This window comes from Carassius carassius, chromosome 28, assembly GCF_963082965.1.
Source record: "Carassius carassius chromosome 28, fCarCar2.1, whole genome shotgun sequence".
In the NCBI taxonomy this organism is placed as follows: domain Eukaryota; kingdom Metazoa; phylum Chordata; class Actinopteri; order Cypriniformes; family Cyprinidae; genus Carassius; species Carassius carassius.
This window is the reverse complement of record NC_081782.1, coordinates 25,400,305-25,425,906: the sequence shown is the minus strand read 5'-3', so window position 1 is coordinate 25,425,906 and position 25,602 is coordinate 25,400,305. Positions and strand designations below refer to the sequence as shown.

The 25,602-nt window shown below is 36.8% G+C and overlaps 1 protein-coding gene across 1 annotated transcript; it reads right to left on the bottom strand.

The window, feature by feature from the left end:
- Window positions 1–4,989: 4,989 nt before the first annotated feature.
- On the bottom strand, window positions 4,990–24,788 carry LOC132108313 (L-rhamnose-binding lectin CSL2-like). The gene is made up of 9 exons (XM_059515018.1): window positions 24,738–24,788; window positions 12,483–12,531; window positions 12,308–12,382; window positions 12,099–12,234; window positions 11,878–11,987; window positions 8,587–8,631; window positions 5,602–5,722; window positions 5,389–5,498; window positions 4,990–5,152 (listed from the first exon to the last, which is right to left on the bottom strand). The coding sequence occupies exons 1-8, from the start codon at window positions 24,786–24,788 to the stop codon at window positions 5,393–5,395; spliced, it is 693 nt and encodes a 230-aa protein (XP_059371001.1). The 3' UTR covers window positions 4,990–5,152; window positions 5,389–5,392.
- Window positions 24,789–25,602: the final 814 nt, after the last annotated feature.

The window sequence follows — 25,602 nt, the reverse complement described above, 5'->3', positions numbered from 1 at the left end:
AATGATGCTTAAAATTCAGCTTTGCATCACAGGAATAAATTATTTCTTTTAAAGTATATTCAAATAGAAAACTATTATTTTAAGTTGTAATAACATTTCACAATATTACTGTTTTTTCTGTATTTTTGATCAAATAAATGCAGGCTTGATGAGCAGAAGAAACTTCTTTCAAAAACATTAAAAATAGTAACGTTTCCAAACTTTTGGTCTGTACTGTATATATATATAAAGAATTTTTTTCTTTTCATGTCTGCTGCCTTTACTGATTAATCACTCACATGGTGTTTACTGCTCATATGATTGGCTCAAAGCAACCTATTATCTACATAATATTTATATTTTTAGATGGACTGAAGCTAAAACTAAAGAGAAAGACTCCTGAATAAGATGAGTGAAAAGTTTTCATTAGAAATATTAGCTATATTTCATAAAGGGGGATGTGGTTTCACTGTGGGTGGGATCAAGGGTTTTAAATCAGTGCTTCTGGCTCAGACTTGCACTGACTCACAGAATCAAAGACAATGAAAAACTCCACAGAGTCGTCTTCAGAGTATGTGTGGGATTACGAGTACTACTACGATTACATAGATCCGGTCTCCGTCAACGCCAGTGCACTCAAGTACAACAGATGTGAGATACTTGACATCCTCCTTTTGATCACCTCCTTTTGATAATCTAATGCCTAACTGTGTTCTCTTTATTATTAGATTCAGTCGTCATAATATTCTGGATCATTCTAGCTACATTTATTGGGTTTTTCTTCTTGATTTTGTCACTTATATCACACTCAAGGCAACTTCCGAGGTAAGCAAGTATAAACAGTATAAACATTTTACTATTATTATTATTACACAATTTAGATTTTAAATGCATGTTTATTTTTTCATTATTTAAAAAAAAGTACAATACAGCGCTTCTTAATCTATAGAGATCATAATACTCATGCAGCTAATTGTTCAAAAATATCCATTGGGATATTAATGATTAAGTGGGAGAGTACCCCTCCCATAACCATCGATGGCAAGGAGGCCTATCAGGTGCAAGCTATACTCGACTCAAGGCGCCGAGGCAGGTGTCACAAACACGCCAGGTTCCACCTCCACACAATCACGGCGCACACCCTCACCTGAATATTAATCATCACCACCTGATCCGCATCACCTATCATCCACCACAGTACCACAAAAGCCACACACACGCACCCAGTCATTGTCCGGTCACGTTCGCGACAAGATCATTCCTGCGCTAACTATTAGGACTAACTCCTCTTTACCTTCTCTCCAAGGATAACCTCCGAAGACTCTTCTTCCATCTTCTCTCCAAGGATTACCTCCAAGATCCTCCTAAAGACCCCACGGTGCGTGTGTGTGGTACCCTCCTTCCCGGCACGGATCCCAACACCCATCCACTCCTCACTTCCCGCTCCTCTGCTTGTGTCCATTCAATAAATTACATCTTTCATCTGTTACTCCTCTGTCTCCGAGTGATCCGTAACAGCAGGGTCCTACACAGCAAAAAAATCTGAGTGAAATTAACTCTGTTGGGAGTACATGTGAGACCACACTCAAGAGTGTGAAAGTGTTAAAATAGGAGTGTTAAATTAACACTGAAGCTGAGTTAAAGTTAATGAGATAATTAAGTGATTAATTCAGTGATGATTGACCATTATTGACGAGACCTGATGTTAACATGCAGAATCAACAAAGACGAAAATCACTATTTTCATGTCACCATTATAGTGGTCAGTGTTTGCTTTAGTTGGGCTCTTGAGCCTTACATTTTTAAAGTCAGATTTGGTTTGGCTGTTACAACTGAATTGTAACAAACAGACAGGAAAAAAATCAGAACATGGGCATTTCACTTGAATCACCAAACTCAATTAAATCCTAAACAGATTTGATTGACCTCATTGATTGTAAAAACCCTGTTATTGTACAGTACACACTAATTAAAATGATTTCTTGAAAGTTGTTCTGATCATAAGAAAAGCTTGCTTTAGGCACACACATACATCAAAAATTAGTGTAGGAATCTCAACAACGGTGACAAACAGCATATTCAGAAAAATAGACCAACTCTAAACATTAGAAAACAAACTACTAAAAGAAACATAAAAAACAAAAATAGAATAGTAAGAATAAAGGAAATTACTGAAACAATTCAGCTAATAATTTATTCATGCCGCAATGCATCATAGGAGTCATGGATGAATTTTGATAGGTGGCACCCAGAATGCACTGCAACATGCTTTTTGGATTTTCACCATTGTTGAGATTGACAGGTTGATTCTTGATGTTTGCATGTATAACTGAAAGATTTTTGAACAAACAATTTTTAAGAAATTCCTCAGATTGAATTTAAAATGCTGGAAATACTTTGTTGAACAATCATAGGGCTGCAATAATCAACAATGTAACTTTAACTCAGTAATTCAAGAATAACAATAGTCTTTGTAGTCAGCGGAGTCTTTGCTTGTCCATCGGTTTTAAAACTCCGTTATAACAGCCAATTAAAATCTGACTTAAACACTGACCACTATAATGGTGATACCATAAAAATAGTGATTTTCGTCTTTGTTGATTCTGCATGTTAACATCAGGTCTCGTCAATAATGGTCAATCATCACTCAATTAATCACTTAATTATCTCATTAACTTTAACTCTGCTTCAGTGTTAATTTTACACTCCTATTTTAACACTTTCACACTCTTGAGTGTGGTCTCACATGTACTCCCAACAGAGATAATTTCACTCAGATTTTTTTGCTGTGTACTAATATGCTTTTAATATCCATATCTGTTAAAGGATTTTTAGGCTGCATTAATTAGGTAAACCGGAACCGGGAACACTTCCCATAACACCCGATGTACTTGCTACATCATTAGAAGAATGGCATCTACGCTAATATTTGTCTGTTTCTCTCTTGTTCCGAGGTCACCGTGGCCACCAGATCCAGTCTGTATCCAGATCAGAGGGTCACTGCAGTCACCCGATTCCAGTACGTATCCAGACCGGATGGTGGATCAGCACCTAAAAAAGGACCTCTACTGCCCTGAAAGACAGTGGAGACCAGGACAACTAGAGCCCCAGATACAGATCCCCTGTAAAAACCTTGTCTCAGAGGAGCACCAGGACAAGACCACAGGAAACAGATGATTCTTCTGAACAATCTGACTTTGCTGCAGCCTGGAATTGAACTACTGGTTTCGTCTGGTCAGAGGAGAACTGGCCCCCAACTGAGCTTGGTTTCTCCCAAGGTTTTTTTCTCCATTCTGTCACCGATGGAGTTTCGGTTCCTTGCCGTTGTCGCCTCTGGCTTGCTTAGTTGGGGACACTTCATCTACAGCGATATCGTTGACTTGATTGCAAATAAATGCACAGACACTATTTAACTGAACAAAGATGACATCACTGAATTCAATGATGAACTCCCTTTAACTATCATTTTGCATTATTGACACTGTTTTCCTAATGAATGTTGTTCAGTTGCTTTGACGCAATGTATTTTGTTTAAAGCGCTATATCAATAAAGGTGACTTGACTTGACTCATAATAATGAAGCATGTGGTTGTACATTTATAAATGGTCCCTGACAGAGCTGCAGAGACTCGCGTCACTCACACTATTGATTTGAGCTACAGAGAGACGACAGCTAATCATGGTCAGTGATTAGGGGTTTATATGCATGTGTCAGGGGTGGAGGCTTACGCCTCTGCTCTTCTGCTCTCAATGTCGCCTCATCGCTGCCTTCATCTCCTTAACAGGCCTGTGAATCAACTCGACAGGCTATCTCTCATAAAGTCACTTTGCATGATTGCCAACACAAGTGTGTGTAGGACTTCATGTGTGTGTGTGTGTGTGTGTGTGTGTGATGAACCTCATCTGTCACCTGCTTTGGTCTCATGATGGGCCCTGACAGATGTGCTCAGTGACGCATGTTTGCATGGATGGGTGTGTTTAGATTAGACCACAAGCAGACACAGAAGTGCATCAATCTAGACATCTCAGACATCTAGACATTTACAAAAGTGAAACTACAGAACGAAAGCACCGCTCTCCTTTATAGGGGGCTATGATTTCCGTGATGTGGAAAAAAATGGAATTTGCTGTATAACATGGAATGTCAAGGAATTTGCCCAATTTTGGATGTATACATCAAGAGTAGGTTAGTACGTTTAAATGCCATATGGACTAGTGTCTGTGAATATTAAGCTGCAAAATATAATTTAAATATGAATTCTGCATGTTCTGCATTTCTCTATGTGAATGAGTGGTGCAGACGTACAGTTTCATTTAACACACACATACTGAAGCATTTTTCAGCCTCTGCTGCCTCAATTTATGAACACTTGAACACACAAACATAATCTCTAGACCGCTCAGAGAGTCACTTTTTGTTTGTTTTCTTTTTGTTTTTTTAGTAAAGTATCATCATATCAAAAAAATTTAAACCTCAAGGTCTACTCAAAAACCCGTCAAAATAAAAGTTCGGTTTAACTTGAAGAAACCATGACAGAAATAGTACTTAAAGGTGCTGTATGTAGGATTGACTGGTCTAGTTCAACTAAAGGTTGAACTAGGTATTGCAGTCCAAATTCAAAATATTGGAGAGGGTTTTTTTCCACCTGATCGAAGACTTGCTCTTGTATTTAAAACATGCTGGTCTTAAGGAGACTGACAAAAAGTAACGTACAAGTGAAACGTGTGAAATATTTTAAATGCAAGTAAGAAACTGATTGATGGAAAGAACTTTTTAATAATTATAGTTACGTGTTTGCTAACAAAATAAACCAATAATAGTTCATTATTGTAAAGTACTACCTAAATAATGTTTTAATCAGTAATATATTTGATTATATATAGGCCTTCTAACATTTGTATCAAATAAATGCTACTGTTATAAGCTGTGCCAAGTCATATGATTGTTTAAACAATTGTTGACATCAGTGTGTGTGAAGGAGGGGAGGCAGATTTCATTTCAAATGCAATTTATTTTTGCATAAAGTTTTTTTTTTTTTTTTTTAACCAATTCAAAGCAGATTTAAAGAAAAAAGAGAATCAGAAGAGAAACAGAAATGCCAGTGCAAAAGAAAAGGATGTGCTGCTTCTGCTCTTCCAGGCCGTTTCCTCACCGACTGATGCAGATCATGCTCTGTGACATTGAGACAGAAGACAAGCATTTTAGCAGCATTTTAGATTATTATTGAGATCTCTGTGTGAAATAATGCAATGAACCAACTTTATCAAGGTGTTGAAAATCAATCAAACCCCTTAAGAGAAAATAATTGTCAAAACGTATCAAAACTGTTTTTGTGTTTAATAGAATTCCCACAACTATTAGTAGAAAAATAACTGAACATCAACAATAAGAATATTTTTTTTACTCACAAACTCATTTGCAGGAGTATGTCACTTCCAGGTACTTATAGACGCCGACACACGGATCAGAGAACACTGAATTTGAAGCAGTTAGAAGACAAGACCTTTTTCCATTGCACCTTATAAAGAAAAAAAGATATTGCATTCATTTTTGTTAATTTTACATTGTATGTTACTTACTGTAAGTGATTCTAATCTAAATAGATGATGTTTCTGCTGTACCTGGAACTTATATTGGCAGTCTCAACAGAGTAACAATCTGAATTTGTCAAATATTTATCAGGGCATAGTCGAAGATCCCGCCGTCCATAATTGGCATGATGAACAACAATAACACCGGTCTCTGATAAAGAAAAACTGACGTTAATGATCATAATTTCATGGCTAACCATCACAGGTAAAATATGTTTTACAAGAAAATACATTGTCTGTGTATTTAAAAATGTCACATTTTACTTGTTACTTGCTGTTTCGTTGTAATTATTTGTGAACTTTATTAGCTATTTCGGTCCGTGCATCTTTTGGTCATTTGACTTTCTAGCCTACTTAAAAAGAAATAAAGATAAATGAGAAATGGATTGATTTTCTGTTTTGTTTAAAAAACGGAAAACGAAAATTTAGCTGGATTTTTAGTATTTTTGTTTATGGGTATAAAATGAGATTATGCTTTAATATTTTTTTGAATGTGTGGGTGGCGCTGAAACGCCCCTTTCAACTCTTCTGTATTCTGCGAGCTCAGTTCATCTTGAACAGCAGAGAAGCGGCAGACAGCAGAGCTAATTAATCCTGCCGATTCTTTGCTAGTGGTGCTTGCAAGATAAAATAATAATAATAATAATAATAATAACTAGAATTAAAAGTTAGTGAACTAACTTTGATGTTGGCTTGGCCATCTTGGCCATGGGGCAAAAGAGCCACAGTACTTGTGTGCCCAACATTCTTGAGTTGCCCCACTGCAAAAAAAAAAATATTAATAATACCATAAAAAAATACACCTGCAATCCGTCACTGCGGGTCTCAGGTTCACGCCGCACTCGCTCAGCCCCGCCCTAGGTTCGTCCCCTCTATCTCCGCTGTGATCTGCCCACTTTTCAGCATTTTTCAAATATTGTCAGTGGGTGGAGTCAGGCTCTGAGCAGGGGTTTAGTTACACTTTAAATAGCATAACAGTATGTTGGCTTTGCCAAGCCAACATAATAATAAACAATATTATATTTTCAGGCTGCTGCATGTTATTGACAAAGCAGACTTGACAACTTTATTCATAAAACGCCATTTGTATTTTACTTTAGCCTGTGATCTACAACGACATGGAATAAAATATACTACAAATTTTTAGCCTACTTAATTTATTCTAGGCCATTCAGAAAAAAAAAATAATGGGAAAAATCCAACCCACATTTATAAAAAAATTTATAATAAAATAAGTTAAGTTTTCCCCATAATTAGTCTGCTTTAAATAGCCTACTTAGAATTATGAACTGAATTCACGAATTCCGTAGATGACAGTATGAATATAGTGATGGTGTGACATCATTACAGATAATGAGTTCAGACGGGAAACACTGCACCTCTCTTGGTTTCATATGAATTACATAGGCCTAAACATAAAATTATTATTATTACTTTTCTATTTAAATGGCTTATTTTAAAAGTAGACATGTCCAGCTGACGTTTCAGAAAGAAGTTCATGTAGACTGAGATGGCAGAAAGCACATCGTGTTCATCATTTCGTTTTTCTGTTTTGTTTAAAAAACGGAAAACGAAAATTTAGCTGTATTTTTCGTATTTTTGTTTATGGGTCAAAAATGAGATTATGCTTTAATATTTGTTTGAATGTGTGGGCGGCGCTAAAACGCCCCTTTCATCTTTCTGTTCTGCACCGACAAGCACCGAAATTTTTTTTTTTTTTTTTTTTTATTGACAAAACAGAAATTACCTTATTCTATGACATTTGAATTTTACTGTAGGCCTATATGATCTACAACGACATGAAATATGCAGATTTTTAGCCTACTAATTTTATTCTATGCCTATTTAAGAAAAACCTCACAGGTAGCCTAACATGTTTTCATTCACTATTACATACAGCAACTGAAGCTTTATCTTGTAGAGTGTAGTCTGCTGCACTTCTCCACACTCTCCATCCCGATAACAGAGGAAAGAGCTTCAGCTCCGTCAGTTTTGGTCATAAGACACCCTAAATAACATGAAAACCTTACAAAACTCAACACGATGTGCTTTCTGCCATCTCAGTCTACGTACATGAACTTCTTTCTGAAACGTCAGAAATTAACCATGTTTATGCATCAGACGAACCATGTCTAGCTGGACATGTCTACTTTTAAAATAAGCCATTTAAATAGTAAAGTAATAATAATAATTTTATGTTTAGGCCTATGCAATTCATATGAAACCAAGAGAGGTGCAGTGTTTCCCGTCTGAACTCATTATCTGTAATGATGTCACACCATCACTATATTCATACTGTCATCTACGGAATTCGTGAATTCAGTTCATAATTCTAAGTAGGCTATTTAAAGCAGACTAATTATGGGGAAAACTTAACTTATTTTATTATAAATTTTATTATAAATGTGGGTCGGATTTTTCCCATTATTTTTTTTTCTGAATGGCCTAGAATAAATTAAGTAGGCTAAAAATTTGTAGTATATTTTATTCCATGTCGTTGTAGATCACAGGCTAAAGTAAAATACAAATGGCGTTTTATGAATAAAGTTGTCAAGTCTGCTTTGTCAATAACATGAAAATATGATATTATTATTTATTATTATTATTATTATTATTATTATTTTATCTTGCAAGCACCACTAGCAAAGAATCGGCAGGATTAATTAGCTCTGCTGTCTGCCGCTTCTCTCCTGTTGAAGATGAACTGAGCTCTCGTTGCTGCTTGTCGGTGCAGAACAGAAAGATGAAAGGGGCGTTTTAGCGCCGCCCACACATTCAAACAAATATTAAAGCATCATCTCATTTTATACCCATAAACAAAAATACGAAAAATCCAGGTAATATTTCGTTTTACGTTTTTTAAACAAAACAGAAAAACGAAAATCAATCCGTTTCTCATTTATCTTTATTTCTTTTTAAGTAGAAAGTCAAATGACCAAAAGATACACGGACCTATTTCCTAGTGTAAATTAGCTAAACATATGGGTAAAAAAAGACCTTTGAGATGATTCTTACCACAGGTCATGGAACTTTGGCTACTTTCACAAGTTACGCTTTGTTCTAGAATTATTTAGGTGGAAAAAAGGAACAAGGGTCAGTAATATTAGCAAAAGGATTTGACTGTTAAAGGGTTAATTACTCACCATCATGTTGTTCAAAACCCGTAAGAACATCGTTCATCTTTGGAACAAAAATTACGACTTTTTTTTAATTATTATTAAATCTGAGAGCTCTCAGACCCTCCATAGACAGCAACGACACTGAAATCTTCCCAGACACAGAAACGTAGTAAGGACATCTGTAAAACCGTTCATGTGACATTAGTGGTTCCACTTCAATTTTGCGAAGCTATGAGAATACTTTTTATGCACAAAGAAAACAAAATAACATAATTTATTTAACAATTCTTCTCTCCCGAGTTAATATTGTTTGGGACATTCTACCAGAAACGTACATTTGCTGTCCTGGCACTACTATTGTTTTATAAAACTGGTGTAATCCACATATTTCCCAAAACTGTCATACAGTGAATTAATTTAGAGAGTTTTACAACAGATTATGTTATGTATTTGATTAAATTGTTTTTTATTTTTGTTTAAAAAACCCTTTTTAAAATTAAGAACCCCTAAAATGTACTGTCCCAGGTCAAATCTCAATTCTATACATCATATAAATAATAATTATACATTTGAAATTCATAGAAAAAACAATACCATAGCACATTTAAGATGTTATAATTTGTATTATTCGATTAAAATCTTCAGTAAAATGAATTAATAATAAATAAATCGATTTTTTAAAAGTGTCCCCGGGTTTCTGTCATGCCCTGTCACACTTGCATAAAAGATTCCAAGAAAAGTGTGTGATATCTCTTTAAGGTCCCAAATCACAGGAAGTGACCTCATTTGCCTCTCATCACACACTGACACCAACCAGAGGTAAGTTCTGTCCTTGAATTTTGTAATTTTAAGCCTTTCTGCATGTTTTTACCTGAGGTCGAGCTACTACGTCAGTTCCTGTCACGCAATAATGTCCCAGAAAATGTATGTCAATAGGTTTAGATTTGGAACAAATTAAATCTTTTGTGTAAATACTCTCTGAAATGTTGTCAGTTTTTATGCTAACATGCTAAATTGCTGAGTCATAGCTATTAAAATGGCTGACGGTCAGGCCCTGTCACGTCAGGCCCTGTCACATTTCACTGTGACAGGGCCTGACATTCTGTGACGGGGCCTGATACATTGCTTGTTTGTAGTGAATACCACAGGTAATCTTCTTGTTTCATTGCAGATGAATATGTTGACTACTGCTAACATTTGTTTATTTATTTATTTATTTATTTATTTTGAATAAACGCCTAATTTCAATTCAAATTCAATTTAATTTTGATGCTGCAAACTCAAGGGCATTCATTTGAAAAGTTAGTCAAATACATCAATTTGTTATTAAAAAAGCATACCTAACTGAATCAGTTGTAAAAATACATGTTTAGCTATTTTAGTGCTTGTTTTAAAAGTATTTTTCTTGTTAGTGCTGATACAAATACTGAGGGGTAGGGCAGTACATTACTTACAGTAAGACTCAAGGGCATTCATTTGAAAAGTTAGTCAAATACATCAATTTGTTATTAAAAAAGCATACCTAACTGAATCAGTTGTAAAAATACATGTTTAGCTATTTTAGTGCTTGTTTTAAAAGTATTTTTCTTGTTAGTGCTGATACAAATACTGAGGGGTAGGGCAGTACATTACTTACAGTAAGACTCAAGGGCATTAATTTGAAAAGTTAGTCAAATACATCAATTTGTTATTAAAAAAGCATACCTAACTGAATCAGTTGTAAAAATACAGGTTTAGCTGTTTTAGTGACTGTTTTTTAAATGTCTTTTTCTTGTTAGTGCTGATACAAAAAATTAAATACATCAATTGGTTGTACATCAAAATGGTTTTGTACAATACAATAATACCAAAGACAAGTGTGCTGTGTGTATTGTTTCTTCTATTATACAGCTCTTAAGTTACTGATTCAATAAGGAATCTGGGTAAAGATATATGATAACATATAGGATATATTAATGAATTTTACTTGTAGCATACACAGGTTTAAAGAGGCTGATAATAGGCCTATTAGAGAATTAAAACACTGTTCACTTTTTAAAATCGAGACTATCTTTTCCCATTGTTAATTGTGTTTGGTTAATTTTTATTAATAAAGACTTATCCACTATTTAAATACAGATTTTTAGTATATTACTACAAATTATAAACATTTAGTTTTTTTAGTTTTACAGAGAAAATCTGGTCATTTTAATGTAAATCGTAATGCTTGATGGAAAAAATGTCAGTCCTGTCACAACATTGTCAACCCTGTCACACCATGGTCAGTCCTGTCACAAAGTATATTTTAGTCCAAAAATGGCTATTTTGATTATAACAATTATTGAAATGGGTATATAGTGATAGTAAAGACTGGATTATATATTTACAATAATGCGTTGGTAACAAACTTTACCCAAAAAGCCCCTTATTCAACAACATTATGTGAACCTGATGGTCATTCTTTATCTAAGAGCCCACAAAACAAGCAAAATCAGCCTGATAGCTGTGTTTTTTTTAATGAATTATATGTTTCCTTCAATAAGGGACAGATCCTCATTAAAATGATGATATTTGTACAGAAGAGAGCATATTCTTTAACACACTTACAATATCAGCCATGTCTGTGACGGAGCCTGACATTTTAAAGAGTAACTGCATATTAAAATGCTTATTATTCAAAAATTATTATGTGCAGAGGTGGGATTTCAATAATTTACAATTATTCACTATCTCCTTTGTTAAAATCAGTGTTAAAGTTGAAGGTTAATACTACTTTTTGTTTGTTTCTTTTGGGATAGAAAATGTACGTTTCTGGTAGAATGTCCCGTTTACACTTAGGGTGAAGCATGCAAATGCATTGTGATTGGTGGAAAACAGTAACTCGCAGGAGAAGAGTTGTTGAAAAAAGTCGTCATTTTTGTTTTCCCACGTATGTCACATGGACTGTTTTATAGATGTTTTTGCTACATTTCTGTGTCTTGGAACATTTTATTTGCTTTGGTGTCTATGGGAGGATCAGAGAGCTCTCAGATTCCATCAGACATATCTTAATATGTGTTCCGAAGATGAACAAAGGTCTTATGGATTTTGAACAACATGAGGATGAGTAATTAATAACAGAATTTTCATTTTGGGGTGCACTAAGCCTTTAAGATTATCAACTTCAAATTTAAGGTTGTAAATTATGTGTGTATAATTGTTGACTTACTAAGTGAGCGACACTCATAAGACACTTGCAGGTATTTATAAGTCCCATAACAGGGATCTTTGAAAACTGAGTTCACTGCTTGAACAGAACAGCTTTTTCTTCCATTACACCTGATTCATGAACAGACAATGACAAGTATTAAAAATGAAGATTTGAAAGGATAACGGTATGTCATGGTTTTGCAAAGTAATAAAATGTTCTCTGTTATCAGTTAATCCTACCTTGTGGTCATCGTTTGGAGGGATGTTTTTTGGAAGCAGTGAACATTTGAGAGCCACTCGTGTCGTTGTCCAGCAGAGCATATCCTGCCATCATTCCTTCCATAGTTGGCATCAAGGACATGTATGAATCCCCAGTCTAACACACGTAAGAAGACCACGAGAATCATTGTTAAGTTTAATCAAACTGTTTTCGAGTCTTGATTACTCACCACAACTGAGGGATGCAGATTGTCCTTCACAGGTCACTGATTTTTTTACTGGATTACTTGCAGAGAGGAAACATGCTGTTTAGGTGAGAAAAGTAAAATTACTTGAAATAAATAATTAAGTTTTGAATGAAAAATGTGACTTCTAACAACTTTGCACATTAATTGGGCATCTTACCATGTTGACACAGCAACAGCAGCACTGTAAAATCAAACAGAAACAAATACTATATTGAAAATACTGAATCTGACAAATTGAATAAAAAATAAAAAAAAAATACATACAAGTAATCCCACGTTTTTGCACCAGCATGGTATATTGGTACATATGTATGAAAAGAAAACCTTGTCTTCATATGAAAAGGTACATTCATGTGAATACTGTATTTATAACAAACGCAGCAAACGTATCACCATCTGTTGGCAATAGATAACAAAAGAGGAAATTACAGTTGAACTTCATAATCTTGATTTAAATGTTGAAATCATAACAGGTTTCTTGAAAGTACCTTTAGCTGGCATTCTTCAAAGTGTTGCAATGAAGTGTGATTGTCAAAGGAAGGTTCCCTGAGTGCCATGCATTGATGACCTCATGGTTAGATTATTGTAATGCTTTATTGGGTGGTTGTTCTGCACTCTTAGTTAACAAACTACAGCTAGTCCAAAATGCAGCAGCAAGAGTTCTTACTACAGGGTTTAATCAGTCAAATTTAAGACTTTTTAAGACCTTTTTATGACTATTAGGATTTGAATTTATGACCTACATGAATTATGCTAAATAACTTCAGTCATTAAAATTCCTTTTAAAAGTCTTTTTTTATTATTGACCAGTTTTATTATTTAAAGAGTTATTCTATTATTTCTTAAGATTAAGAAACTGAAGCCTTCGGCTTCTTTTTTTTTGAGTATCAAGAACACAGGAACACTTAACAATTGTTAAGTAACATTGTAAATTAACAATTATTTTATTGCATTACTTTCCAAAATAACAAGTGTTATTGGTGTTTGGTCACAGTATTCAACACCCACAAGCAGGGACGTAGCTGGGGTTTGCGGGGCCCCGCTGAAGGTTGTACCAGTGGGACCTGTTTGAAATTGTTTAATTTGTATGTTCGTTCATTTTTATTTAGTTTTGCTATTTACACAATGTTTAAGTTTTTTTCAAGTTTGTAGGTGTCCAGGTACAGAAATCGAATAATTAAATGTACAATAGCACTGGATAGTCTTCAATGTAAAAATGAAATATACAATCAAACCAAAATTTATTCAGACACCTTCAACATTTCTCACATTATTACAGTTTATTTGCTATTGCTTCTAAAATGGTTATAAAGTATGACAAGAATTTAGAGTTAAACTCTGTCAGAACAAATTCATCTTGATAATGTCATAACTTTGATAGAAATGTACGTAATGGATTAACAATAAACCAAAACTACAGACAACTGTTATTATGACAATATTTACACAACTATCAATACTTTGTTGACCAATTACCAAGCAATGCTTAATTTTGTTCAGACTGTGGTGTGAAAAGGTTGCATTAGCAATTCAGAAAAAAAAACACATAAGCAATGCATGGTGCTTTATAAGGTGCTGAATAATTTTATTCCCAATTTTATATATAGATAGATGGATAAGTCAAGTCAAGTCAAGTCACCTTTATTTATATAGCGCTTTAAACAAAATACATTGTGTCAAAGCAACTGAACAACAGTCATTAGGAAAACAATGTGTCAATAATGCAAAAAAGCTAAAAAAAAATGTATATCTATCTATTTCACTAGTAGTTCACTGTATGAAGATTCTTTGGGTATAATATGTCACAGTTTGCTTATACTCACTTACATAAATGTATTAGTGTCCTGTAGTAAAATATGTATATCAAAAATGATATCTGGAGTTTGGATAATTTTTGGTTTGACTGTGCATAAATTCTTGTTAAAACTACAAAGTAATTCAGTCAAGAGCAGTGAGTGATTTTCTTTCATTTTCTTGAATTAACATTACAGCAGCTAGTAGCTAAATTAGGCGCGGCCACTTTAAGAGACGATGAATGCATCTTTTCCCTCAACTGTTTATTTTCACTTAAGAAATAACTGACAAATAACTGAAAAAAAAACTTTCCAAGGCGGGTATTTTGAAATATTTTGTATGTATTTGTCGGCACAATAGCAAAAAGAAGCAAATTTGGTGTTCAAGTGTTTTGAGACTCCTTTCTCTGCGTGAGCCCTGAACACCTGAACACCGTGGTACTGAATTGGGCTCTTTCACATCCTTTTGTTCGTTCAACTGCGATTAGTATTTGTTCGTTCATGTGCAGGAGGGACTGTCCGTGATATGCGGCTCTCTCTCCGCACCGAACACAGCGCGCGAGTAACCAGCTACTCTGTTCAGCTTTTCCGCGTCTTGTGTTTGGATGCTTTAATGTTTAAATCGACAAGTGGTAAGGCTTAAAAACACGTGAAAATGATAAGCTTTCGTGAGGACGCGCAGCAGTGGCCCGTCAACTGTCCTGAGATCGCCGGAATATTGCTTATTACTTATAAAGCCTTGAATGGTTTAGCACCTCAGTATTTGAATGAGCTCCTGTTACATTATAATCCTCTACGTCCGCTGCGTTCTCAAAACTCAGGCAATTCGATAATACCTAGAATATCAAAATCAAATGCGGGCGGCAGATCCTTTTCCTATTTGGCGCCTAAACTCTGGAATAACCTACCTAACATTGTTCGGGAGGCAGACACACTCTTGCAGTTTAAATCTAGATTAAAGACCCATCTCTTTAACCTGGCTTACACATAACACACTAATATGCTTTTAATATCCAAATCCGTTAAAGGATTTTTAGGCTGCATTAATTAGGTAAACCGGAACCGGGAACACTTCCCATAACACCCGATGTACTTGCTACATCATTAGAAGAATGGCATCTACGCTAATATTTGTCTGTTTCTCTCTCATTCCGAGTTCACCGTAGCCACCAGATCCAGTCTGTATCCAGATCAGAGGGTCACTGCAGTCACCCGGATCCAGTACGTATCCAGACCAGATGCTGGATCAGCACCTAGAAAGGACCTCTACATCCCTGAAAGACAGGGGAGACCAGGACAACTAGAGCCCCAGATACAGATCCCCTGTAAAGACCTTGTCTCAGAGGAGCACCAGGACAAGACCACAGGAAACAGATGATTCTTCTGCACAATCTGACTTTGCTGCAGCCTGGAATTGAACTACTGGTTTCGTCTGGTCAGAGGAGAACTGGCCCCGAACTGAGCCCGGTTTCTCCCAAGGTTTTTTTCTCCATTCTGTCACCGATGGAGTTTCGGTTCCTTGCCGCTGTCGCCTCTGGCTTGCTTTGTTGGGGACACTTCATCTACAGCGATATCGTTGACTTGATTGCAAATAAATGCACAGACACTATTTAACTGAACAGAGATGACATCACTGAATTCAATGATGAACTGCCTTTAACTATCATTTTGCATTATTGACACACTGTTTTCCTAATGAATGTTGTTCAGTTGCTTTGAGTATTTTGTTTAAAGCGCTATATAAATAAAGGTGACTTGACTTGACTTGACTGTGTCATCTTTTGGTGGGTGTTAAAATATGATATATCATTTATGTGCTTGAGAAATTGTAGGATAGGCTGCATTTTTCTCTGAAAGTTTGATGTAAACTTACACATTCATACTTAAGTTATGAAATACTTGATGTTAGATGTTTCGTCTTGTTCTTCAGAAAAAGTTACTTCAGGTTTTAGCATTTCATAATCTGAATTTTTGATCTATTTTAGAAATAAGTGATCACACTTGTGTGTACAGACTGTTTTCTCATTTTGCTATGTTTGTATTTTATTTTTCACATACAAATTTGTATCATTGGTTGTTCGTGTATCTTACAGCCACACAAAGAAATTTAAAAAACAAAATTGCTACAATTGCATGTGTTAATAAAAAAGAACTTATTCACACAATATGCTTTTGCTGCCGCTGTTGTTGTTTTAATGTAAAACTCTAACAGAAGCTTCACTCTAAAAAAAGATGGCTTATTAAGATTTTCTGGAGCTCCTCCATCCAACACAGACTCTAAACAGATTCTTAACGGGTAGATGATTTCTTTCTTAAAATGTTATATTATAACTTTCAAATTGTCACTGATTTCCAACCAATCATATATTTTTCTCTTTTTAGTTTAAGAGAACATGTAAGTGTGTCCAGCCATTTTAAGGATACTTATCTCCTCTTCACCACAAAGTAAAAAAAAATATTAAAAGTTTGGTCCATATTTTTTTTACATTGTTATTATTTGGGTCTATGCGTAAACATACATATGGAATTATATTCCAGAGTTTATTCAAAAGGAATTGCAAATTGTATTTGCAATTGCGTTTTCAATTTGTGAATGCATAAAATGTGACATAATCCAAAAGCAAATCGCGCCTTACCATTTGCATTTTCGTTTAAGCGAACGCACAGTGTCTGCCAAATTTAAAATGGAAATGCAAAGTCCGTTTGCAATTGTGTTACCCATATCTTACGAGCTGTGAGCCTGTCATATTTAAATAGCAATATTAATTACCACATTTGCCTTTTCACTCTCTCTGCACTGTGCATGTAAACTGCCAAAACTCAAATGAAATCGCAATTTCTTTTGCATTTGAACTTCCAACGTCTACACGGATACCTGTCAATCAAGTGACAGGGGTGGGGCCATTTTATTGGGCGTGTTTGCATTGGGAAGTGACATCACTCACAGTCGACGCTAATTAAAGAGGCAATTGAAATAATATTTAGTTTCATTTGTAATGACTATATATATATACACATTTCCCTGAACTAAGTACATTTCTGCTGCTATTATTATGTTTAAATGAAAAATGAAAGGAGGCAGTGGTATTTCATATCCTTTTTGTTTTATTGTAAATATACAGTTAGGAAAATTGCAGTAGTCAAGGCGAGCTGACATGTTATTAAGTACGCTGCTGTTTGCAGAATTACCGGACCTGCGTCCTCGCAGAAATCACACTCCCGAGTCGAATGCAAAAAGTCTGAACTACTGAGGATGCAAGTCCGAAATCAGCGTACTTTGTATTGAGAAACGCGCGCAGACCTACTGTACGTCACCAGTCTATTTGCCTAATCTTCCCGGTGTTACGGTTTATCTGGTTACCATGTTATCTGGTGACCAATTTTCTGGTTCAGGTCTCTGCAGATGTGCTGGAACGACGGCAGCAGACTCGGCGATTCTGAAAGCACAAACTGACGCGATATTAAGTGTTTAATAAAGGCAGACTTGCTCATTGCATGATTCAGATATTCTTGTAAAGATTACAAGTTATTAGTATGCAGTTGCTTTGGTACATTTCTTGAATCATCCTTGAGATTTTCAAAACAGTAAGTGCATTTCTCAAAACAACTCGTACAAATAGCAAAACACCATGGATTACCTGCAAAAGACAGTCTCTTGCTCAAAATCCTTAGTTCATCTCTCAAAAATAAATATCTGTGTCAATGAACATGTCAGTGCCATCAGAATGACAAGTCCTTGTGTCATAGTTTACAGATGAGACAGTCAAATCGCTTAGTCATGTTGTCAATATAACAGTGTACACTGGAGGGATGTTCTGATGTAAACCATGGCAACATTTTTGATGACAGTTACTGTATTGAACAGTATGCCATATGCTTATGTATGCCATATATCCATTTCAAAAGTAGAAATTTACACATTACTGTATTTATTGAAATAGACTGGATAGAATTCCCAGTTACACTTTTTCTAGTGGTTTGACACAAAAAATAAAAAAACCTTTACAATGCCATTGTGATATAGAAAAGGAAAAAGAAATATGGCACAAAGATGAAAATACGTCAATTTTCAGAATTTGTAACTCTTGTGTTGTCCTCTGTCTATACAGTATAAGCTTTCCAACTGAAGATTCATGAGATGAACCTTTGAGCTATTTCAGAGAAATGGTTTATCATTGGTTTATCATCTACATTCTCTTCATTAGTAAAGATTCACTTGCACAATTCATGCCAAATTTACAAAAAGTCTAATAATAATTTGTAAAAATAAAAATAAAAAGTGTGCTTGGCAGTTTATGACAAGTAGATTAACCATTTTGCATTTAATGACTTATACGATGAACTAAAGACTAGATGTTTTGAGGGGTAAGACTATTGCACAGAAAACTATATAATACATTTTGAGTAACATGACATAAGAAACTGATAATGTAGGAAACCACCGATAAATGTGCGTAATCAATTGCATGAATGTACAAAAGCAATCGCAACTTGTTCAAAAGAATGAGAAACTGGTTTTGTGATGTGTATAAATGACTAGATGATGTGGAGGTTGTACAAGTAGTTTTGAGAATTTCATTTCTGATTTGAGAAATGCACCAAAGTGACTGAGAAAAACTGTAAGTATTTAGATGACAAAGTCCACACTAATTAATTAATAATTATCTATTACCGTCGACTGTGAGTGGCGTCACTTCCCAATGCAAACACGCCCAATAAAATGGCCCCGCCCCTGTCACTTGATTGACAGGTGTCCGTGTAGACGTCGGAAATTCAAATGCAAAAGAAATTGCGATTCCATTTGAGTTTTGGCAGTTTACATGCAAAGTGCAGAGAGAGTGAAAAGGCAAATGTGGTAATTAATATTTCTATTTAAATATGACAGGCTCATAGCTCGTAAGATATGGGAAACACAATTGCAAATGGACTTTGCATTTCCATTTTAAATTTGGCAGACACTGTGCGTTCGCTTAAACGAAAATGCAAACGGTAATGCGCGATTTGCATTTGCGTTTGGATTATGTCACATTTTATGCGTCCACAAATTGAAAACGCAATTGCAAATACAATTTGCGATTGCTTTTGAATAATGTCCGCAATATCATTCCATACATACACAGTCACAGCTGCATGACTTTATATCCTCATGTCTTTTAGGATCTCATATACAATTGATTTTACAAAAACAAATGGAAGGAGATACATTGTAACTCTAAAGTTAAGTGTGCATTTCAGATGCTGTCACATCCCACAACCATAATCTGCAGAGAGAAATGCTACTTAATCACACCAAAATACACATTTTGATGTTTTTGCAGGCATCATAGAGGATTATGAAAATACTATATTTCACTTGAAATTGCTCTTCGTTTCATTTTCTGTTTCTATTTCGTTTTACTTCTTTAAGGATTTATTTACGTTCAATGTCAATTTGACACAATCTCCTGACACAAGCCCAATCACTTTCCTCAGTCACCAGCCCAGCCTACTTGGAACTACATTTCCCAGCCTCCCTTCTGTTTCACACCTGCACACAGTCAGCCACATCACCATATTTGCCACAGATGATTTATTCTAGTCTGGCATAAAAGTAGTCATTCTGTCTCTCTGTTAGATAAATCTGTTAGACACACCTTTTTCTGTATAAATGTATGTAACTATAATATTGTTGAACATCAAACTGTATAAAAATTAGTGGTGGGCAGAGCGAGGCTTGATGAAACACTGAAACAGTCGAAGCAAATGTACTGAAACAAATCGACACCCGTCTCTATATTTTTAAGTATTGCTCTGAAATAGCACTGACAACGAATCAGTTAAGTGAATATAGTGTATATGTTGTGCATTTCAAACCACCATGTGGGTTGGGGGAGTGGTTAGTGTATTTTGTTAGAGCCTGTCTCTTTGTTTCGAATTTCAGGTGAAGCATGTATATAAAAATAATACAAATTTAACCCAAATATAAAAGCCCACTGGAGCACATATATAATGTGAAAAAAACAATGAGAAAAAAAAACAAAAAAACTTGTGAATATAAATAGGCTATATTTTCAAGAGTTGATCAAACATTTTTGGAATTTGGCATTCAAACCAACTACAGTCAATCGGCAAGCAAAAAGTAATGAAAGTTGTGGCCTAGTGGTTAGAGAGTTTGACTCCTAGACCCTAGGGTTGTGGGTTTGAGACCGGCCAGCAATACCATGACTGAGGTGCCATTGAGCAAGGCACCGAACCCCCAACTGCTTCCCTGGTGGTGCAGCATAAATGGCTGCCCACTGCTCTGGGTGTGTGTGCACTTTGGATGGGTTAAATACAGATAATGAATTCTGAGTATGGATCACCATACTTGGCTGAATTTCATGTCACTTTTACTTTTCACTTTCATATTAATTTGTCTAAACAAGAAAAAGCATAGGTCTACTGTGCTTTATCGTGTCTAAATGTTTGCTTTTATTTTTACGGGAAGTCTGGCAGCTGCACTAAAGAAAGCTGTGGAAATTATAGTTTAGAAGCGGTAGATTTGGTTTAAACTAGTGGCTTACACTAACTAACACTACTACATGGCCACAATCATCGCAACATATTCTGTCAAAGCACACAGATCCTGAATATAATCAGTGTATAATATAATATAATAAGGGTTCAAATGATGTGATTTACATTTTTTCTTTCTCTTTGGAGAGTTACAAGCTCTTTGTGCATGAAGAAGATCTGTAAACTAGTACAACTAGTAATCAGTGGTTAAGTTGTATTTCAACACTGTTCCAGAACAGTTCAACCCAAATATTCAGATCTGTGCAACGCATTTTAGGAGGAGGACTGTTTCCTGAACCACAGCCTACAAAGCTTCTGTGCACAAAGGCTGCTTCTATAAATTTCCACTTTCCTTTACAAGTTTCAGCTCATACATCTTTGGTGTAAACTCACCTTAACCAAATGCCCCCTGAGAACATCAGCACCCCCCTTTCAAAAATATTGCTTCCAGTGCCCCACTATGATCTTCGAATGCCCCTGTTGAGAAACACTAACCTATAACAACATAGCATCAAGTCAGCAACTTTTTTCAAGCACAATCACCTCTCACATTATAAAAATCTATATATGTAAATAAGGTACAAATGATTAAATCGTTTTAAAAAGTTCAGACCTGACACATAAAAAGCCTTTTTTATAGAAATCTTCGAAATCACATTCAAGATATTAATTCTTCATGAAGTGCAATTAACACTGAACAGCACATATTGTAGTCACTGAATGTCTTGATGTAAAGCTTAACAAAGGTCATTTCTCCCTCATCATCTCATACACACCGGAGGCATTGTCAGAGTCTGACTGGAGAGAGAAGCAGACAGATTTCACCTGATTAATCACCTGGCCTTGTGGAGTGAAAGAGAGAGAAAAGTCAGGGGAAGGTGAGGGATGAGGATGTTTGATGGACTGCTAGACTCTACTGCTTTATTTCAGCTGCACTGACATTTTTCTCTCCCTGTTTCCACAAGGAGCACTTTTAAGGACCAGTTCACCCAAAAATTATACTATAATTTACTTACCCTCAAGTCAAACCAATGGTAGTTCTAGAAGTTCTAAAATTTTCCAAACCTAAATATTTACCAAAATATTGAAGCTACGTTGAAATATATATTTTTTAATTTTATGGTCCACAATGAACAATATTATAGAACATTTCAGAATGTTACTGATACAGCATAATATTGTACAAAAAAAAAAATGTACAAAAACATCTTTACTAAACCAATGTTTTATAATTAATGACGGAACTTCTAAAATGTACCAGACCTAAATACTTACAAAAAAACTGTTGCTAAAAGAAAATAAATAGTACATGTGACCCAAACAACTCACTTCTGTTCACAATTCACTTAAAAAAATTGTTCAAATTAATTACAAAGCACATTTACTTAATATAACAAATTATATTAACATAATTTAATATAACTCTAATTGTGTTCATCTGAAAGAAAAAAGGCATATACATTTAGGCTGGCTTGAGGGCAATAAATTATGAGATAATTTCATTTTGCGTGAACTATTCCTTTAAACGAGCAATACTGATTCAAGCTTATTAAAAGATTATGAAGTGTGCATTGTTATTATTTTTAATCAGGAGGGAAAAAATAATAATAATTTGGATTTAGAAGGATTTAGATATGCAGGTTCAACTCGTGCATGTGTTGGATTGGAGGGTGAGTCCCTACTGGGGGGCCTAAAAAGACCCCTGGTGAAAATTCTGCCATGGCAAGATTTATATATATATAAGTGCTGGCTCAAATCGTTTAAAGCTGCCATAGCAGCCAAACCAGCGGAACAATATTGCCAAGTTTGTAAATGAACGCATGAATACAGAAATGCATGGGAATAATCCTCTAATCTTGTTCATTTTAGAGCACTGTGAGTAGAGCACTGTGAGGCACTGAGTTTGCAGTTGCCCAACACTGCGGATTACTGGAGCTCATTAAACACACAGATGAATTATTGAAATGGTCCGGGGCCTTTTCAAAGGGGACTGGGAGATGAATGCTTTATCAGGGCCGGACAGCTCTCCCATATGCGGCAACTCCTGGGCACGACATCGGTGCGATCGACCCCTCCAAAGCTCCAAGATTAAATGCTTAATGGACTGTTGGAGGGGCATCAAAGCGAACAGGCTCACACATGAACTCACATTCAAATGTCGCAGTCTCTGTCCTAGTCTGCACGCTATTGATGGAAGATCCTGTATTTAGTTGTGGCTTTGTGGATTTTAAATTCGGGTTTTGTAGGATTTAAAAAAAGACAATGAATAGGTAATGCCAAAGGATGCTAGACTTATAGAACTTAGCTCTCTTTCTTTTTTAGTAGCCACATAGAAACATTCTGGCAACCACCCAGAACACCCAAGAAACTGCATAGCAATATACAGAAAAAAAAAAAACATGCATGGAACAACATGCTAAATTCCACTTGGAACACTTTAGCAACTACTTAGTAACACCCAGCTACTTTTTCATACTCACTATCCAACAATGAGACCACATGAAAATACAAGACTATAAAGTGACATTTTTCAAAACATTAATGTTACATTTTAGATATTGTGCAGCTGCCATAGAAGCCAACAAATGAACTGTGTGAGAGATTGCAGATTCTACCCAAACTAAAAGGCCTCTGCATCCATCTAAATAGCTTTTTGACAAGAGGCATATTCAAGCTCTGACTTACAGTATAAGGCTTGTCACCTTCCATTGCCAATGCACTTGTTCTGTAGCGTGTCCTCAATCTGGCAACCTGGTGTGAGTATTGAATCTGAAGTGAAGTGGGCTGGGGAAACAACTCCCTCCAATATTTTGAACATAGACTTCTGCACCTATTTCAGCCACTATCTATCAATATTACATACTGCACCTTAAATAACAAAATCAAGAACAATAGAGTCAACAAACAGTAAAACAAGGTACCTGGGATTGTTGCTGGGGTGTTGCTATGCGGTTGCTAGGGTGCCCGGAGTGGTTGCTAAGGTGTTGCCCTGCGTTTGCTAGGTTACCTAGGATGGTTGCTAGGGTGTTGCTATTCGGTTTTTATAGGGTTCCTGGAGTGTTTGCTTAGGTGTTGCCATGCGGTTGCTAGGGTACCCGGAGTGGTTGCTAAGTTGTTGGTATGAGGTTGCTAGGATACCCCGGGTAGTTTCTAGGTTGGTTTGGATAGTTGCTAAAGTGTTGCTATGAAGATAGATAGATAGATAGATAGATAGATAGATAGATAGATAGATAGATAGATAGATAGATAGATAGATAGATAGATAGATAGATAGATATAAATAGTCAGATTATAGATAGATAGATAGATAGATAGATAGATTAGTTTGAATATAGATAAATAGAGATAGATAGATAGATAGATAGATAGATAGATAGATAGATAGATAGATAGATAGATAGATAGATAGATAGATAGATAGATAGATAGACTAGTTTGAATATAGATAGATAGATGACTGAATGAAGAGATAAATAGATAGATATAGATAGATGAATGAGTATATAGAATATAGATAGATAGATAGATAGATAGATAGATAGATAGATAGATAGATAGATAGATAGTGTGAGCCGTGTCCCGGGCACCTATCAGCGTCGCCCTGGCAACGGAGGAGATCCACCTGCACTCAATCACCGCGGGCTGATCGGTCCCAGCTGAAAGGGCTCAGACGAGGACTACAAAAGCTGCACCCGAGAGGACACGGGTGAGAAAGCTCTCCAAAGCAACGCCAGCTAATGTTGTGTCTCTTATCTCTCCAGAAAGCGAATGACCGACCAGCCTGCCACCTGAGCACCGGACACCGATTCCCCTTGCACTCAGCCGGCCGGCAAACAGGATCACGCAGCACAGAGGACGAGCACCGGACACTACTGGCACCTTCACGATCACTGTCATTAATAAACACACCCTCCGGGGCTTTAACAATTCATCACAGCCTGCCGTGTGATTCTTCAACCCGCGACACTGGTGGAGAATGCGGGCAAACTGCTGAAGAATCACCGGCATCAGGGGCACGAACACATACTGGTCATCGTGGACTATGCGACCCGGTACCCCGAGGCCATTCCACTGCGCAAGGCTACCTCCAAGGCCATCGCCCAGGAGCTCTTCCTACTGTGTAGCCGGGTCGGCATCCCCCGAGAGATATTGACCGACCAGGGCACCCCCTTCATGTCCCGGACGATGGCTGACCTCTGCAGCCTCCTTAAGGTGAAACAGCTCCGGACCACCGTCTACCACCCTCAGACCGATGGGCTGGTCGAGCGGTTCAATCAGACGTTGAAGCAGATGCTCCGTCGCGTGGCTGCGGACGACCGACGGGACTGGGACCAAATGCTGCCGTACGTCCTCTTCGGCATCCGGGAAGTCCCCCAGGCCTCCACAGGATTCACACCTTTCGAGCTGTTGTTCGGGCGGCAGCCCCGTGGCCTGCTCGATGTCGCCAAGGAGGCCTGGGAGCAGCAGCCGACCGCCCATCGTACCACGATCGAGCACGTGAGGGAAATGAGGGAAAGGATCGACCGCGTCATGCCCCTCGTCCGGGAACACCTGACAGCAGCGCAGGAAGCCCAACGTCGATGATACGACCGGGCGGCCCAACCACGGGAGTTCCAGCCAGGTGATTACGTGTTGGTTCTCGTCCCCACGGCAGCTTGTAAATTCCTCGCGAAATGGCAAGGCCCATATATCGTTACGGAGAAAGGGGGGCCCGTGACCTACAGAGTACGCCAGCCTGGACGAAGGAAGGAAAGTCAACTGTACCACATTAATCTCCTGAAACGCTGGGAGGGAACGAGGACTCAGGCCGCCGCACTCGCCGCCGTCTCTACCGTGGTTGTTGACATCAGCCCCCAACTGTCGGCCGCCCAGAGGACGGAGCTCCAACATCTGGTCGGTCAATTCTCCGATGTGTTCTCCCCACGTCCCGGGCGGACCCACGTACTTCAG